Here is a 19,175-nt window from a genome sequence, read left to right as displayed (position 1 = left end):
CTTGCTCTCTGCTGGCCCTGGACCAGCCCTCTCCAGGAGGAGAAGGGCTGTGTGGGTCCTCAGCTCTGGCTACCACAGCCCAACACTTACCTATGAAAGGGCTGTGCAGAGCAGAAAAAGCCTTTGTGACCCTCTGAGATCAACTGAGGAGACAGAAAAAGGCTTCTTGCAAACCCTGGAGAGTCCCATTGTATTTGCAGAAACAGGTGAGGTGCATGTCCCAGGAAGCACAGTAGGCAGGCACTGCAAGTGCTGTGCTAATGCTGCATCCTTTAGCAGAGTTTCTGTCATGGGGCTGGCCTCAAGTGATTTGCTAGAGCCGCTCTTCACACCCACTCACATCTCACACAGCACAGCTCACACCACACCCGTGTTCTCATTTTCACACCACGCTGCCACTGAGGTGCACTTCATTTTGGCTAGAGTAAAACCTGTCAGGGCTGTGCAGAGGCTCAGGAGCAGCTCTCCTGTGCTGTGCCATGCCCTGCCCTGCTGCCACTATGAGCACAGCATCCTCTTGTAGCCAGCAAAAGAATCTGGAGCCAGGCTAACCTGCTTCCGCTGGATTTCAGCCTGGTTTTCCAGAGGGACAAAAATCAAGAAGACACACTTTTACTTGGAACAAACTTTTTTAAAATTTATTTTATAGATCACACCAGCCTGAGTGATCTGTAAATGCTGGTCACAAAAGAGAGATCACACCACCTCCTTTGCACAAATTGAAGTGAACCTTCTTTCAGTCTCGGCAGTCTCCTTCATTTGGAGCACAAGGAATGGAGAAAGAGAAAACCGCCTGGAGCTCCCTGCTCCCTTCAGAAGCAGAGGGCAGTGAAATCAGATGCAGTTTGATGCTGCTACAGGGCCAGAAGACAAACAAGCCAGGCCCTGGTGCCCTGCTCAGCCACACCTCACACCCCCTCACAATGCGGGTGCTATTAGTGTTGTAGCCGCCTATAGTTCCTCCCTAGCCAGGAGAGTGCTGGTATTTAGGCACATAGCTTGGAAAAGGACTGTCTGACCTCCCCTTCCACCCAGTGCAGTCTCTAAGGCAAAGGACCCTGCTCTCCAAACCACCTTTCTTGCCTCTCCCGTGCCGCTTGATGCTCTTGGAGTGCTGGTGTTGGCAGTGGGAGATGCGCTCTGCCACTCAGCCCGCCTGGAAGCTCACCCCGAGCCACAAGGTGAGCTGGGATGAACTCCACACAGGTGACACAGAGTGAGGAACAGGAACAACCTGCTAAGGAGGGACAGAAACTTTGCAGTCTCTCTCTGATTAAAATAAAAGTCCTTCATTGGAGGAGGAAGCCCTCAGAGACCGCACCTGCTGGGGGGAGCCATGATTTGCTGAGGATGCCACCTCCTCCTCAAAATGTTACCACGCTCCCAGAGCTCACCACAAGCTGGCAGAGGATAATTCCTGTCCTCACCAGAGCCAAGGGAGGAGGTAGGGTTAGAAGAAAAGAGATCAAAATAAGCAGGGAATCAATCACTTGAAAAACTCATTAAATGGTTAAAAAAACCATTCTAACAGTAATTTGTAAACTGTCCTTGCAGGGCCTTCTTGGAGAAGCCAGAATTTCTCATTAAGAAAAATAAAATCTTAAAAAAAATTCAGTGAAAATCAGAAAAGTTGCCATGTACTTCCAACCTTGAAAGAACTTCCATAAATTTGGTACCAATTTGTCACTGCCCTCTTTGACCAAGAGGGGAGAAGACAAATCCTACTTCTGCCATGGCAAAGTTTGGCCAGTGAGTTCCAAAAAGGTTTTGGAAATCTTGGAGTAAACAAAATCAAGGGGAGGTCATGTTAGCCTGGTGTCTCTGTTCCAAAGGTATCTTACCACCTGTGACCTCTGTCCGTCGGGGTGAGAAGGCTTTCTCTGGCTCAAGGACGGACTGAGTGCTCCTGCACTGTTCTTAATACTGTCAGTGGAGCTGCTGCAGCCTTGGGAGGCAGGGAAGATTTGCTCCAATGTGCATTGAACAAACACTGGGAAAAGCAGCACAAGGGGAAGGGGAACTGGGTGGGTAAATGTCTGCCCATTTAACTCTGTTGCTAGTTAAAATTTTAAGTGCTTTCAACATTATTTGAGAATATTGAGCATAGGATCCCTGAACTTAACATCAACAACTGCTTTTCAATTTGTTTCCCTCTTAGATCTCCAACTAAGGAACTTTATCACCATCTCCTTCAAACTTCAGTCATTACAACATTAAATTAAATCCACTTAGAAGTAGTTTAAGAGGGAGGGAATCCAAAACATTTGGCACAAGGCCACAGTGGTGATGAAACGATGCTCCATGGAGCCATCCTAAACAACCTGTTTTAACCTTTGCAAGTCTGAAATTTCTGGCATCTGATAACCCCTGGATCTGAGACAGCAAATAGGGGAGGAACAGCAAGTCCTGTGGACAGAAAGGGGTGAGGGAGGAGGGAGGCAACTAACTGGCTCTTTGCAGCTCTATCCAGACTCCCCTCTCATCTTCATGCACACAAAATATAATAAAAACTAATAAGAATAAAAACTAAGCCCATGATGTACAAAAATGTGTCAACAGGGGGAGGAGGAAGGTGTCAGTTACTCAGTTCTCTGTCTTATCACCTTCATTAGCTTATAAATTATGCTCCTCTCCATCGCTTCCTGCAGGGAGGAGGGACGATTCTTCTGCAGCCAATCAGCTGGGATGGGTTTTGGTTTACGCTGCTCTGGATCTTTTGGATAAGAAATGAAGGGATGGGGAGGAATTCTTCAGAGAGAGGAGGAATAAGAAATTCAGCAGCCACTGGCAGGAGTCACACAGGCTCCCTGAGATTTCACTTTATGGCGCTGACCCCCACGTCGACGGCCTCCTCCTCCGACTTTTGACTGAAAAACAAGACTGACTTTAGTGCAAAGCAACCCCTCAGCTGGGATATCAACACAGAAGGAATTCAGATGGATCACACACACATTCAGACAGTGGCAGGGAGTTGTCACTGAACAGCTTTCTACCACTGCAGGAAGGAGATAAGGCAGGAGGGAGACAGACACACCATGAAGGAAGGAGGAGAAACAGAGCACAAGGAAGTTTTGCCCTTCAAGCTGGGAAGACTTTGATTTCCCAAGTTTCTAAATACTTCCCTCCCATGAGAGCCAGCAAGTGCCATGGGGCTCAGCATACAGGAAATCAAGGCCTCAGGCTCCCTTGACTTTGTACAGAATTGAAGGAGAGCCCCCCACCCGCTATCATGGCTCTCTACCTGACTTTTCCCAACCCCAGCAAACCTACTGTTTCTCTTTGAGAACAGCCAAATACCTTATTGCCCTCACGGCTGTGGGGCTCTTCATCCAGGGCAGGCTGAGGGGATGCAGCAAGGAGAGAGAGGAAGACGTAAGCAAGAACAAAAGCAACCCAGAGTCTCAGGGGGAGGGATGAAACAAAGAGCAAGCTGGGACCACTACTTACAACCACAGTGACGCTACAGAAAGACAAGGACGAGGTGGAGGACTGGTGTGAAGCCCCAGGCACATGCAGAGGGAGAGAACTCCTGCTAGGGGACCCCTTTGATGAGCAGTCTGGCTCAAGAGGGTGAGATTTGACCGTGGCAACTAATATAGCATTAAGAAGGGGAACACTGTCACTTAACAGAGTGGGTTCCTGAACCCTTCACTTCCTGACGAAGTACCCTACAAGGAGAGGACCTTTCTTCTATCAATAATAAAGCTGGTCAGTAGGCCTGCAGTGAGAATTGAGTTTCCATTCCTTTCAGGCCAGAAAGACTAGGTATCCCCCAGGGAGACAAGCTGAACTGAGAAGTCCTAACCAACAAAACAACCTGGATAAATTTCTCTAAAGAGAAATTTAATGCCTTTCCTTCTTCTTGGATGTCCCCATCCTTATTTTTTGACAGGGCAGATGACCTGTACCTAATACTTAGGTTGTAATTTCTCTAGTGTAGAGATATTCTACCTTTCATTCAGACATCAAAGACTTGTTCTGTGACTGGTTGTTGTTTGTTTCACTAGTTCAGCTACTGGGTATATAGAGACACTTCTTCACTGTGCACATGGTCAAAGCAGTGAAACAGGTTGCCAAGGGAGGTTGTACAGTCTTCCTCCTTGGGAGGTTTTTAAGACATGACTGGATAAAACCCTGAGCAACCTGGTCTGACCTCACAGCTAATCCTATTTAGAGCAGGAGGTTAGACTAGACACTTCCTGAGGTCCAACCTGAACTGTCCCAGTACTCTGAGCTGCTGTCCGCTGGAAGGTCAGCCATGGAGTCATCCAGACATCAGAGAATTATGATTCCTGCTGTGAAACTACTTATTTTTCTATTTGTTCCTTTTGCAAGATGAGTTCAAGGTATGAGGGGCTAATACTTGTGCTTTAGGGTGCCCTTCCTCCAACAGATGAAACCACGACACAAACAGCTAGGGCAGACATGGTATTTTCCTCACTTACCAATGGTTGCAGGGCAGTAGGTGTCAGTGGTGCTGCAGCTGTTGAGGGGGCCTCATCCCCAGCTGCTGGGCCTCCAGCTGCCATCCCAGCGGCGGGAACACCATCCTCTCGTTTCGTAACAGCTCCCTTCTTTGTTGACTGCATCTTGATCTGCTGTGGTTTGGAGTTCATTGGTGAGTTATTGGTGGTCTGGAGTAGCTGCAAATTGCAAAGGGAGAGGCCAAACTCAGCATTAAAATAGCCAGGATGATCTGGCAAGGTTCAATGCTGCTTTTAACAAAAAGCCTCTGGAGAATTTGTAAAAATAACCAGAAAGAGAAGGATGCAGCAGCAGCAGCTGTTCAAAGAAACCTAGACCTCTGATCTTCCACCCTTGGAAAGGCCACTTGGCTGAGGTGACACTCTAACCTCCACAACATGACTCAAATGGAGCAGGTACAAGATGTCAGAAAGAGACTGAGCCTTAAGAACCAGCAGCATACGGCTCAGCCCCTCCCTTTACCTTCCCTCATTCACACCAGCTAAAGACCCACCACATGACATCAGTCATCTTCGACTCATGTCAGGCCTGATGCTTGTGGTTGAAGCACAGCCTCTTCCCTCAATTTTCCCGAGCTATCTGGATTCTCCTGCTGACTTCTCAGTGCAAGAAGTCACTAATGGGCAGAAGCAGGTGGCACTCAGCAGCCTTTACCTTAGTGATGGTACCCACGGCTTTGGTGCGGCCTTCCCGGAAGACGAGCCGCTGGTCTATGTGTAAATACTCCGGGGTTTTGATGAAGCGGAAGTGCACGGTGGCCTTGTCCCCTGTGCGCAGGCAGTCCTTGTCCATGCTGAGAATCGTGGCTGTCTGACGGATGCTGCCACAATGCACTGTGAACGCAAAGCACAGAGGCTTTCAGCACCCAGGCCCATTAGTGGAATGAGCTTCAGAGACATACCTGAGGCAGCTCCTCATGGCAGCAAAGACCATACAGGTCACAAAGGCAGCTGCCTTTGTTCCATCCCCAAAAAGAACGTGCACATCAGCTAGAACAGCTGCCTTCAAATCCTGCCTGTCCTGAAGCACCCTCAACAGAATCCTACACACCAAGCAGCTGGGCTGGAAGACAGGACCCAAAATGAGCACCAGCACTTTCCATCAGTGTTTGGAAGTGGAGAATATTTGCACCATGGAGATACAGCACAGGTAGGCTCCAGGTACATTTCAGAGTACACATCTCCTTTTTACCTTATAGCTGCCCCACTCTCCTCTGTAAGCTCCCTTCCCTCTTCCCTTCCACAATGCTGGGAAAGGCAAAACCAGGAACTATGGCATATATTCAGGTTGGCAGAGACATGAGGAGCAAAATTGTCAGGCTAGATCAGATACAAAATGCTACCACTGGGAAACAAAGACAATCCAACATTGACACACATACCCATGGCCTGGTATCGCGGGCTGATGGTGGTGGGGTGATGGAGCACCAGAATCTCTGCTTCAAACTCCCACGACGCTTGTGGATTCAGGCGGGGTGACACCATTACCATGCCTTTCCGGATGGAAGAACGCTTGATCTGAAAAGCAGAGACACAAAAAACCTTAGCATGATTCTCTGGGGAAGGAATCTGTTGCTCTGGCTGACTGCATCCAGCAGAATCCTAAGGGATTTCACAGATACTACCTCATGCCCAGCAAAAGGCAAAGCAAGAGCTGCATAGCTGCATGCTATGTATAGGATATAATGTAAAGGTTGCAAAAATCAAATTCAGCTGAAGTTTATAAGGAAGCTTTAGAGTACTAGAAATGCTGGACACTTGGCACATTTACCTCACTGATCCTTTAAAAGCAAAACATACATCCTGGTTGCACACTATCCAAGGAAATGATCTCTCCTAAATCATGATGTCTGTTAATATAACATGATAAGCCTGAACACATGAAATATGGTGTAGCTTAAACTATATCCCCTTAAAATCAGTGAAGCTTCTATTGACAGAAACCTTTTGCAAGACGAGTCATATCAAATTTTGCTGATTTTTAAATCCCAAATCATGCAGTTGGTCCTACAAGCCAAGAGGAGTAGTGTAAATACATTGTGCAGGCTACTAATGCACTTCCAGAACACAAGGAGACTTTTCTTGCAATGCCTCCACTTTCTTAGATATCTCCAGCATCATTATCAAGTGGCATTCCTATCCCCTGGCAGCTGGTAGGAGGAAAAACCAGGATGTGGAACCACAGAGGTTCTATGGGATTCCATTCCACTGCAACATGAGGCAGCTGATGTTTGCAGAAACAGCCTTACTGCAGCTGATCTTCTAGAACATTCTAAAATTAAGAGTGCAGTTCCTGTTCTGGGGGTCTAGAGGAGACCATCTCACCTTCTTCAAGGCAAAGGAGGCAGTCTGGCCTCCCCGCACCTCCTTGACGGGCATCCTCTTGCGATGGATGGACTTGACAGCAATAGGGAGGAAGTTGCCAAGGGGATCTGGCCCCAGCAGCAGGGTGTCATTTAGCTTGATTAGGCCTCTCAGCGTCGTCCCAGAGACAACTGTTCCTACACCCTATGCCAAAAAAGAAAAAAAAAGTAATTGTGGTTACTCTACCAGGCCAGCAGAAGAGCTCTAGAACTCTCCTCTGTAGAGAAGACACCTTCTTCAGACTAAAAGAGGGAACACAGTATTTTTCCAAACACCAGGCTCCTTACCGGGACAGAGTAAGTATCGTCTATCTGGAATTCTGCAGGCTCTTCTTCCCTGTAACTGGTCCGTGGAGACAAGAGATTAAGAAACATCTTCAGCAAATCTAGATTCTCCCCAGTAACATTTGAAATCTGGAAAATTGGGCACATCCTGTAAAGGAAAATTGATGAAAATGGAGTTAGTTCACCTTCCTACCTGGCTTTCCACATGTAGGGAGACATCCAAAATCTTGGGACTAATTCAATATACTGTGCTAGGAAGGGAGAGCCTGACAAACAGTCAGATGCACAACACCCCATATTTGAAAACCTGCAATGTTGCCTCTGCCTTCCAATGACATTTGGGAAAAGGTGTAAGGTTCTGAAGAAAGGACTGAAGGAAGCCAAATGCCCTGCTGTCTTCTGCAGACTGCCCAGAAGCAGCCTCTCATTTCTGCCTCAGAGAGGGGAACACAAGCAGGTCAACCTCAAAATCAACACACTCTTATGGAACACACTCCACATGGCAGATGCAACCTTCACACATCTAGACAATGGGACTCTCTGAATCTCCTCACCCAGTCTCCACATAGGATTGAAAGAGAATCATTCTCCTCTACTCCAGTTACCTCTCTGAGCTGAAGTTGGAGGCTGTTACAATGACATCATCCTTGCTCTGAACCAGCACGGGAATCTTCCTGCACCCTGGGGACTTCAGCAGTCGCTGTAACAGCTTCAGGGTTTCTTAAAGGGTGAAATGAATATTGTTAGGGCAGCATCTCCCCTCTTTACAAATCACTTTTGTGGGGTCTCTCCCCACAGGGAGACAGGTGCTCTGGCCACAGATAAGACAGCAGAAGATGGCTAAAGGTGAGACTGTGAGTTTGCTGCAGCCCAGGTAGGACTTAGGAGCCATTCCATCTTCTATTTCACACCAGCTAGCCTGCTGCCAAGCGACGCCAACATGAACAGACAGACAAGTTTGCATTGCTGTGAAGTAGACATTTTGTAGCTGTCTATTAGTAGCTTTCCTCTTTCTAGAAAGGATTTTTCATAGTGTATTAATTGAAAATCACGACTCAGTCACAGAAATATTTGAGAATATGCAAATTGCAAATCAATTTTGACCAAACAAACCTCAATACATTTTCCCTGGCAGTCAACTTGCCATAGGAGGCTGGAGAAGCATGAAAGAGGTAAAGATTATCATCACAGACTAGGACAATGCGGGTGGACCACACTCAGAAATCAGTGTTTTGGGACAAATCTCATGGCTCCCAATTTTCAGCTTTTGCCTCTTTTTAACTTATTTTCTAAGCCTCATATCCAGCAGCCAGCAGGGGCGTTACCTGATGCACTAGTATCAACCTCCTACAAAGTGCCTGACAATAAATAAAGAAAAAACAGAAAAAGGTACTAAGGGCTTAAAAGAGCAAACCATTTATGTTCTACAGTTGTCATCCAATTAGATGGGTTTTTGTAAACAAATGACTGCCTATGGGAAAGTAATGTTTTGGATACAGAAACACAAACATCTAATCAAGCCATCTGCTCTTCACAGACATACTTGAGTCAAATCTTGAGTCTTTTTACTTTTAACAGAGCTTGTCACAGGAGTAGCTTCTCCCAAGAGCAGCTCTTCTTTCCTCACACTGAGCCAAAGGTTCTCTTTCCTTCCCAGTTATTATCTTATAGTCAGGCCTTACATTTATTTGCCAAACATCTTCATAGTATAGAGATATACAGATTATCTTCTGATTACATGCATCTATTTGCTTGAAACATATTTAGGATTTTTTATAATAATGCACTGAACTACATACAGTACCAGGAGCATTCACTTCTCTGATTCTTAGGACTGATTATCAAAAAAACCCATTGCTCCAATTAACCACAGCATGTTTCTGAAGGCGTGAGAAATGCTTAAAGAGAATTTTAAAAGTGGGAACAGGTCACAGCCCGAAAAAACATCATGCATGGGTTAATGGGATACTGCTGGGGTTTAGAGACGCTTCTTTAATTGTGCTGAGAAAAAGATCACTAGCCCATGCTACTTGTTGCCATCGCCCCTTGTGTCTACTTCTGCCTCCCATCCTGGTACCACAGCCTACATACGTAGCTGCTTTAAACCATGATTTATTAAGTGTTGGTTGGTTGTTCAGACAAGAGGAAGGAGCTGCTGTAGTTATGCCAGCATACCTGAGAAGTGCCCAGGTGAGCAGGAGGTAACAAGCAGCTGCCCCTTCACCAACAGCAGGGGGAGATCAAGTGCGATCACAGCTTAAGATCACACTCAAACTGTGGGCAGAGAAGAAAGCAGCTTTCAAAAGAACTTCCAGACTTCTTCTCCAGTTTTAAATATCCAGAGAGAAAGCAAAGCCCAAACCCCAACTGTATGCTGCTCCTCTTAGAGCTCAATTAAGCAAAACCTTGTAGCAAACACTTTTGGGCTGCTAAGCTGAGTCCCCCGCGTGGGTAAGTTTGACATGGTGAGTGTAAGTCAACCACCTGCAAAATGAGCAAGGGAAAAAGACAGATTTCTGGAAGGTGTTTAGGATGCAGTCAGAACCAGATTAAGCAGCTTTCTTCCAGCAGTAATTGCTGAACCCAAGCAGAGGACAGCAACACACAGAGGTAAGAAACAGCCCTGGAGAGAGCCTGTAAGACTCACCTTGCAGGATGTTGGCGGGGCACATGTCAATCTTGGTCACCACAACAAAGACAGGAACGTTAAGTGCAAGCGCCAGGCCTAAGTGCTCCTTGGTCATTCCAACAATCCCAGCATTACTCCCAACCTACACCAGGGATATAAAATACAGGGATGTCAATGTTCCTTCTGCAGTAAGCTGGATTACCAAGAAGGCCTTGTGTCAGACATGCAGCAGACTGTGGTTAAGTTGTAGATGTGCCACTGGGGCCATACGACCAGACCCAGCTCATCTCAGAGGTTGTTGGACACTAGCAGAGGACTGACTCATTTCTCCTCAGTTTTAAAATTCAGAAATCCTTCCATTTTCAAGAATCACAAACTTTGGGCCTGTCTGGGACTGACAGTCCTGGGGCACTTGCCTCACAGTACAGGACATATAGCCACAGAGGCTTCTGCTCTTCTGTACACTGTGAGATGCTGCCTCCCTCTAAAACCCCACAGGCACTTTGCAACAGGAAAGAAGTCGAGGCTGTTAAAGCTGTGAACAGCCCCATTCCAGCTGGTATGGTCCATCTTTCTTGCTACCTACCATAAGCATGCAGAAGTCAGGCAAGTGACCGGTCATGCCAAAGACGGTGGTTTTCAGGTATTTTTCGTGACCAGCCAGGTCAATGAAAGTAATGACCTTGGTGGATTTCTCACAGATCTTTGTCCATTCCAAGCTGCCACCGTGGCTGTCAGGTTTGTTCACCACATTGCCCTCGCTGTCGAAGCCCAGAATGTCGTTGCCCACGCTGCTGGTGCGGCCTGACTCGATCTCGTGCTTGTGGCGGAAGAGCTTTTGCCGAGCAAAGCCCCGGCCGTTGTCTAACTCGCCGTGGGTCAAGACACCCAGCAAGGTGCTCTTCCCTGCGTCCACATTGCCAACTACTGCTACCCTGCAGGGGAAAGGAAAAGGAGCCTGGTAAAATATGGTACCTGAACAAATGAACAAGTGAGCCAAAAAACCCAAACATCACTGTTCCTGCAAATAACTGGCTTTTGCTCCCTATCCTTCAAACAGACATTAAAAAATGTTAGACCTTCACAAGCAGAGCAGAGATTCTTTTACAGTTATTAACTAACAGCAAAGATCCCAGACTCTGGGGACTGGGATGTGGAAGACTGTGGAAAGACTGTCACGGGTGTCCATAACATAGTCAACTGAATGTGACGTTGCTTGATGCCACACAGTGTCTCTATTCCAACTCCTTACCTCTGCAATCTAACATAAACACTGTGGCAATTCAAAAGGAAGACTAAATCCCAACTTGGTCTAGAACACCTCTGCCTTTCTCACATTTCTTATGTTGCAACAGCACCAAGCACTAAGAAGAGCACAAAAATTAAAATTGTTGTTCCCAGAAAAGGATAAGCTAAAAAAAAGTGAAATATTTTAGGAGAAAGCCATGTCCTACAGCAAGTTCCTTCTTCGATCAATGTGGCTATTATGGCTGTTGGCAAATGTTGGAAATTCTCTCCATCCAGGTCTGGGCAGACTCTCAAGTCATGTTATATAAGCTAGTTATATGTCCATTAAAAGGTGACTTGGATCATCACAGTCTTGGAACAGAACTGGATCCTTTGTCAAAAGTACTGTATTCCAGCAGTGTGCATATATACACATACACACCAGCCACACGTGCACACACCCTCTGGCAACCCAGCATACTAAAAGATGCCCCCAACTGTGAGATTGTCACCCAGAGAGCCAGCCAGCTGTCACCCAGCCCTCTGCTAAACACAGGCAAATTTCCACCAACAGTTTGCTCACAAAAGAGACAGCAACAACAACAAAAAGGCAATTTCATCAGCAAGGAGTGGTCAAGCTCGACTCCCTTTGTTGGGTAGCTCCAACACCCAGACCAGAAGCGGCGTTGCTGGCTCAGCAGCACGCACTGCTCACAGGGCAAAAATGCAGCTGAGCTGCTGACTAACCCTGTCTCCACCCGGCTCCTCACCTGACCTCCAGGAAGTCGTTGTCACCCACACGTTTCCGAACCAGGTAGTCGCGCACCTTGCCCCCGGCCTCCTGGTGCTCCCTCAGGAGGATCACGTCTGCCTCGATCTGCTCTGCCATGCTCTTCAACGTGGCATAGGACGCCTCCATGTCTGCCTCGCTCAGCCCGTACTCAGTCCCATCTGGTGTGGTGTGGGGGAGACAAAGGCAGTCAGTGAGCATCACCTTGCAACAGACAGAGCATTGTCATCCTGCCTGCAACCTTCACACCCACTGGGATTTGTATGTGGACTGGAGGTGTCAGCCATGTACACAGAACAAACACCCTTGGCCCAAAATAAAAAGGGATGGTCTTCACTTTAAGTCTTAAAAGACACTAGAAAACCACAATCATTCATCTAGAGGAGTTTTCTTCACAATCTTTACAAGCAAATATGTAGTGATTGGCAACAAAGACACATTTCTGTCTAATTCCCTTACTTCACCTGCTGAAGGTACTTTGTGTCCTTCAGTCAGATAAAGTATCTCCTCTCACATTGCAAGAAGAGGTAAAGCATTAACAAAAGCAAAGCCCTGAGTGAAGCATCACCACAATTAGCTAGTAAATGTGGCACTGCTTCCTCTGAGCAGCTCACCCAAGCAAAAGAGCTGACAGAGCATGCCAGTGGCAACTATCTAGACAGGGTCAAGGCCATCACTATCTCTTTCCCAATCCAGGTGCTGTGAAGGTGCACAGATTTGACCCCAGAGTCTCCTCTGTGGGTAAAAAAAGCCCACAAAACAACAAACAGAGGTGGAGAGCCACACTGCACCCGGATGACCAAAGTTATTGCCATGTGTACATGTTCATATGCACGGCTGACTCATCAGCTGGTAAGCAGGAACTGCAGTTTGCATGAACTTATCAGCATTTTAATTACTGCCCAGCTCTAAAACTAGCTGAGTTACTGGGCAATTTCCAACCTTGCTCATAAGCTGGATGAGACTGAGGAAAACTAAAACAAGCCTTGGATTATAGGAGGGGAACAAGAAGTAGGGGACAGGAGATGGCAAGACCCAAGGGAGAAAGGGAAATGTCACTACTGGTGAACTAATAATCTTCCTGTGGCAGTCTTCAATTGTTTCTCAGTCAGCTGAGTTGGGTTATCTGGGATGATCAAAATCACACATGCTGAACGGGAATGAGAAGGAGTGACCGTGGCAGGAATACCAAAATCCTTTCTCTGTTAAAAATATCCCCATCTTCCTCAACTACACTGCGACCCAAAATGAAGTCAGAAGTTTAACTTCATATTTTAAGAAACAAACGCCTATTTCTAAGTAAATCACTGCAACAACCACCAGTTAACACTCTCACAAGGTATCCTAGAAAAGAAAGAAGGTACTAGCCTGATTAGCTAGATCTCCACTGCAGATGTGCTTATCCCAAACACTAGGATACAGTCTACATGTGGGAAGCTTGCTTGAAGGCAAGAGAATAATCCCTGGCTGCATGAACACTGGCCATCTAATTCTGGCTTCTCCTCTATGTTGGCTGCTTCACAAAACTCCAAGAAAACCCAAAAAGCACACAGTTCTGAGGTTACACAGCTCCCTCTCTCCTTTATTTCAGCCAATCCTGCAGGGTTTCATATTCCTCCTCAAACACAGCAAACGTCTGATCATGGTAACTTCATATTCAGTAGATATCCAGTATATTTGAAACATGCCTTTTTGCCTTATGATAACCACAGACAATTATTTGATATTCAGAAATTTCTATTTCAAAGCAAGGGCATGCTTTGTCCTTTACCAGCATTTACCAGCATCAGATGCAAATACTCAAATTGTCAAAAAGAACAAAAATGTAATCCATGCAAACTGCTAAAATCTGCAAAGGCAAATGACTGCAGTCACACACAAATGAATGTGACAATAAAGGTCTCATGCTGAGCAAAGGAAAACCCTTCCCTCCATAGCAGACACATACTACCACAGAAAGTCAGCAGCATATATTTTGGCTATGTGAAGTATCTATAATAAATTCCCATGGGGTAAAAATATGTTATTTCCAACAGAGCAGTGAACAAAATCAGACAGAACAAGACCTTCACAGACATTGAGGACATCTGTACTAAAGCTGTTATTATAATTTTCAATTCTTTGTCTTTTCCTGGTGTGCTCAGACAAGATACGCATTATTTTCAAAAAAGAACTTGCATGATTTTATAAAAAAAATATATTTAGCTCCACTACATGAGACAGTTGTTGGCAGGGAGAAAATAAAAGAATCTGACCCACATATTCTGCTATATTTTATAAACATTTTCAATCATTCTGGAAAAGTAAGCATTAACTTCAGCAGCAGTCTAGTTAGATGAACCAGGTTTTTCTTATAATTTTAAAAATTTTTTGTTGTTTTGCTGGGGAAGCTATACTCACCTGATCCTTGTCCAATGACATAGATGGTCTCCCCACATCCCTCATCAATCCTCTCCGACATCTGCTGGAGCAAACTGTCATACTGCTCTGAAGTTGGACTCACCATCACCAGCTGGAAAAAAATATTGAATATGTATTTGCAGATGTCAGGCAAACAATTTCAAAACCAGCTTCAGTTACAAGCACAATCAATCTATGTGCTTTATTGAAAGAGAAGGAGTCTTTTTCCAGGACCGCTTTGTGGTGGTTTTGTTTTGTTTTTTAAACCAGTTTTGCTGACAGCTACTTCCTTGTGACACTGCACAAGGTTGTTTGTCTGAGCTCAGAGTTCATTATGCAGGAAAATACACTTCAAAGCAAGTAAGAATACCAAGCATCTCATTTTGATGTAACCAATGTTTAAAAGCCACATGTAAGTGAACACTCCAGTATGTTTTCATTCAAGGAAAACAGAAAGGGGAGCAGATATTTTCTCCACAGAAATTCCTTAGCTGGGTACCACAATCTCTGCTGCAAAGAGTGCTGCTGCTCCCCTGAAGCATGACTGGACAGCCAGAGAAAGCCAACCAGACCTCACTGCAGAGAACACCTGGGCACCAAAATCCAGAGCATCTTTTAAGTCTTTCACATATTTGATGTCCCCTTCTGTTTTCTGAGGGGGTAGAAGAAAAGGAGAGATCACAAACAAGCATTATTTTCAAATTTTAGGTACTTTACACAACGGTGGTGAGGGGCAGACATGCAAAGCAATTTCTATGAGCACATCTGGAGGTTTCAGCAGAGGAGAGCTGCAGTTTTGTGTATGTTGTGTGCTGCAGAGCCAGCAGCTCTGCTAACAACAAACTCTGACTGCAGCTATTGCAATAATCAAATTTCCTTTGCCCTTCCCTTCAGGAACATTAAAAGAATGAAAAAATAAAACAGAAACAAAGCAGGAAATGGGGACAAGAGGGTGCTTCAGGAATGATTTTTCATAGACTGGAATAGCACCATTTCTGGCAGGAACCTGCACTGCTCACACAGTTCAGCAGAGGACACTTGCACAGAGCAGCCACAATGGTGGCATGGCAGTGACAGACCAAGGAGACCTCCCCCAGCCACTCTACCTGCTCTCTGGCTGCCTCCATGGTTACAAATCTCTTGGTGGCTGAGCATCCCAGTACAGTAGGGATGTACTGGGATGCTCAGCCACCAAGAGCAATTGATACACATTTCTGTGAAAAAGGCACTTTTAGTAACAGTTATTAAAGGCTGACACCCACCAAGAGCCCTAAGGGTGGGCACACCTGTGCCAACACTCAGTGACATCCACAGCTGTCCCTACATACACATCCCAAAAATCACACCCAGAAAGAAGCACTTCCCTTCACTATGCACTGAGACTGAAAGCTGTGCTAAATCAGTTGTTTGCCTAAAACATATGGTTTAGAGCAATTGACAATAACATCCTCAAGTCTGCCCAACATACCCTAAAACACAGCCTGACTTGCTTAGCACAGTTGACACAATGTGTTTTCAAGCAGAAACTACCTTTACCACCACTATTACACACTTGATGAAGGCCATTTTTGGAAATCTAGAATGTAAAGGAACCCAAACCCTTACAAATAACATTTAAGCAGATTTCCAAAACCACAGTGATGCATGCATGCTAGGAGACTGAAGCACAGACAGCAGGTGGTGGTTAGAAGGTTTAAGGCTGCCAAAACAACTTTTTCCACAGATGTTAAGGGTCCCAGACAGCAGGGATGTGTCTGCAAGGGCCAGACAGCTACAAGAGATACAATCACCTTCACGTGCCCCTTTTGGACACATGCCCTACCTAAGCCTTTCAACTACTTGGCGTGTTCTGCAAAGTGCACCAAAGCACTCTGCTCTGCAAGGACACAGTCTTTCTATTTCATGCTATAAAAGAATGAGTTTTGCTTTTATTAGTTTTTCTTTCAGTTCTGTTTTCCTTTTAATTTCATTTTCTTCTTGAGGGAAACCACTGGATGGAAACGCACTGAGAGCGAAATCAACAACAGTCGAGAGGCTCAATCCGGGCAGGAATGGAAGGCTGTGTTTTGATGTGGAAGGCTCATTTTGCCCTGCAAGTACTTTCAGGAATACCTGGATGAACAGCAGACAAGCTCACTCTTTAGGCCAGTGCACCAGCACAAGCTAGGGACTCAGGAAGATCTCTTAAACAGGCTGTAACACACACAAAGATCAATAAAATAGCAAGGGCCACCAGCACAGGGCAAACTAACTTCAGTTTCTTCAAGTCTCATCACCAGCTTTGTTCTTCTGAGTCCAAGTGCTCCAGCAGTGTGAGCAGGCAGGGTGCTGTAACAAGTACCAAGGCACTCAGCAGCTCATTGTACCCTTTCCTCACGGGGCCAGGCAGGAGGGCTGGGGGCCTCAAACAGCACAGGCTCACTGCCATCAGCCCACAACACTGTTCCCCCACACTGCTGCTTTCACTGCCATGCACAGGTCCTCCTGAAGGGTGTTCCAGCAGCAGACTGCCTCCAAAGTTTACTCTGCAGCCCATGAAGTTCACAGCTCATAGGACACCAAGAGAAGTATCTGGAGATAAAACAGCAGCTTTCATGGATCACACTTCCAATGGCACTCAGCATTTCTGACAACTATTTCTGCAGTCACAGCCCCAGCCAGTTGTGTGGTTTCCTGGGTCACTGCAAGATGTGATGTGCTGTTTTGAAGATCTCTTTAGCTTCCTGGATGGAGAGAGCCTGTCCTCTGCCATCTCCTTGGTTGAAGAGAAGCCCTCCATTTTGGCTCCTCTGCTTTTTTTCGCTTTTCACCTTTGAGCAACCCCTCAATGCCTGCACCATGAATGCATGTTTTTAAGAGGCTTTCACAAAGTCAAAACTGTTCACTTTTGTTCTTTCCACTTTGTCAGGCACTGAGCCAGCAGGAGCCATGCAGGTCTAGCAACCTCAGGTTTCCTACAGGGCAAAAAAGTGACAATCAGTTATTGTTTTATTCTTAAGACAGCAGAAGGAAACATCTCACAAGTATGAAACGCCATCTCTCAAGTCCCTTCCCAGTCTCTGGGGAGAGGTGGCTTTGCCTGCCTCCATGAGGCAGACAAACTGTAACTATTAGGGGCAAACCAAATACTATGTGGTACACAGTGCTGCTCTTTACTGGAAAAACACAGCCTGTCATTTTGCACAGCTGGAAAGCCACCATCAGCCATCAAGGAGCTGGGGGAAAGGCACCTTCTATAGTGTCATATTTTGTTTTCTATGCCCTGTAGTCATACATTGTTCAGGTGCCACTATGCTCTGTTGTCAATGTAGATCTCAAGTAAAGTATCAGCTTCACTAATAGCCTTGTGTGCTATGGTTTTTGACCTGAAAGTTGATTACTGCTGCAGTGAAGGGAAAACAAACACCCATTAAGATCAACATGGTAATAAATTTGTGCTGATGAATAGAACTGTTTCTCTGACCAGCTGACAAGGTGCACTTGATAAGAGAATCCCAAAGTGTTCCTCTGTAAAGGAGCTCACCTTACACACAAGGAAAGGACTGGGGGAAAAGTATTAACACAGCCAGGGGTGGGTCAGAAGGACCAGGACAGAACTAGCAACTATCAAACAAACTGATTGCAGTGGGAGTCCCCATTTTAAGTAGGGACTGGAGTGGAACAATTCAACTGGGAGGACAGAAAAGACTGGGGGGGGGCAGTCAGGTTAGCTACTGCATTTTCATCATATGGGATGGCTGTTTTGAGCACGCAGTGGGAGATTAACTCAGAAAGATGGAACAGAGCTCACAGTTTCACCTCTCATCCAAGGTGGGGATGAATGAAAAGTCCAGGGAAAAGACAGCAGATGCACCATGCTGTCTGGAAAAGTAAATTGTAATAAAGGTAAAAAAAATGCTTACCTACCACCTCCACAGCACCTCCAGATTTCTAGGAATGGAAGACAGACTGACACCACAAATGGGAGTTTGTGGGAGAAAAGCACTCTTCTCTCTTTGCCGGAGTTTTGGTCAGGTTCCTGGCTGTCAAGAATCAGTGATGCAGTCCTTGGCATCCTCCTTGGCTCTCTTCCACAGCAGTCACGTCCAAGACAAAGCACAGATCAATATTGGCATTCTGTATAAAAATCTTGTCCAGCTCATTAAGGCACGATCAATAGATACTACAGGTTTGATTTCTGTTCTTTACTATCTTACAAGACATCTTCGCAACATTTGTTTTAATACAGTACCATATTGTAAAATAGCCATTAAAAAGAAAAAGGTTTCCATGTCCACAGACAAAATTCCTCTTTCCTTCTCTGTGTATAGAGGGCAAGGAAGTCCAGGACTCTGGAACAACTTAATCCGAAAGCATGAAGAGGAGGGATGACAGAAAACTAGGAGGAAACAACAGCTATGCTGACTTCTGGATCACATAATTACAAGTGGATCAAATGAAGTTTTTAGGAGACTTTAGAGTGGGAGATTGCACCGCAGTACACCAAACTCACGGCTGAAAAAGGCATACAGTTAAAGAGATCAGCCAATGGGGAAAAAACCAGAAGACAGTGACAGAAGGCAACTAAGTCTGTGGCAGGCTCTGGCACACACAAATTACTACAATGCACCTTCCTGCAGGCTGGAGGCGAGAATGGTTCTGACAGAAATAAGACCACCACACAGTTTTATCACTGGGATCCTAGAAAGGAGCTGCACAAGGTGAACAAGCCTTTTCTGCGTTCACTTAACCCTGTTTGCAAGCTCAAAGCACCCTTGTCACTGGGCTCTTGCGCTCAAAAGTTACAAGCTCTGACCTCCTTTTAAGATTGTGGAGAAAGTCCCAGGAACTAGTACAACTGGCAGCAGAGATAACTACAGAGACCCAGCGCGGAGAGCAAACGTCAGCGGGACGTTGCAGCAGCTGACAGCTCCAAACCCTGCGCTTCCTGAGGCTGCTGCACCGGCTACGGGCTGGCGTTCCCCCCGAGCAGCCCAGGCGGGGAAGGCGCAGGGCGG

The 19,175-nt window shown here is 45.9% G+C and overlaps 1 protein-coding gene across 2 annotated transcripts; it reads right to left on the bottom strand.

Moving 5' to 3' along the window:
- Window positions 1-610: 610 nt before the first annotated feature.
- On the bottom strand, window positions 611-14,290 carry GTPBP1 (GTP binding protein 1). Of its 2 annotated transcripts, XM_031057722.1 has the most exons (12): window positions 14,179-14,290; window positions 11,759-11,939; window positions 10,348-10,696; window positions 9,780-9,903; window positions 7,738-7,852; window positions 7,136-7,280; window positions 6,810-6,992; window positions 5,867-6,002; window positions 5,140-5,318; window positions 4,446-4,643; window positions 3,298-3,339; window positions 611-2,867 (listed from the first exon to the last, which is right to left on the bottom strand). In XM_031057722.1, the coding sequence occupies exons 1-12, from the start codon at window positions 14,282-14,284 to the stop codon at window positions 2,775-2,777; spliced, it is 1,851 nt and encodes a 616-aa protein (XP_030913582.1). In that variant the 5' UTR covers window positions 14,285-14,290; the 3' UTR covers window positions 611-2,774. The 2 variants fall into 2 exon arrangements, with proteins under 2 accessions (XP_030913582.1, XP_014162862.1); XM_014307387.2 differs by lacking the exon at window positions 3,298-3,339.
- Between the last annotated feature and the right edge of the window lie 4,885 nt (window positions 14,291-19,175).

Source organism: Geospiza fortis, unplaced genomic scaffold (genome assembly GCF_000277835.1).
Source record: "Geospiza fortis unplaced genomic scaffold, GeoFor_1.0 scaffold173, whole genome shotgun sequence".
In the NCBI taxonomy this organism is placed as follows: Eukaryota; Metazoa; Chordata; class Aves; order Passeriformes; family Thraupidae; genus Geospiza; species Geospiza fortis.
The sequence above is the reverse complement of the archived record's forward strand: the minus strand, read 5'-3'. Positions and strand labels throughout refer to the sequence as shown.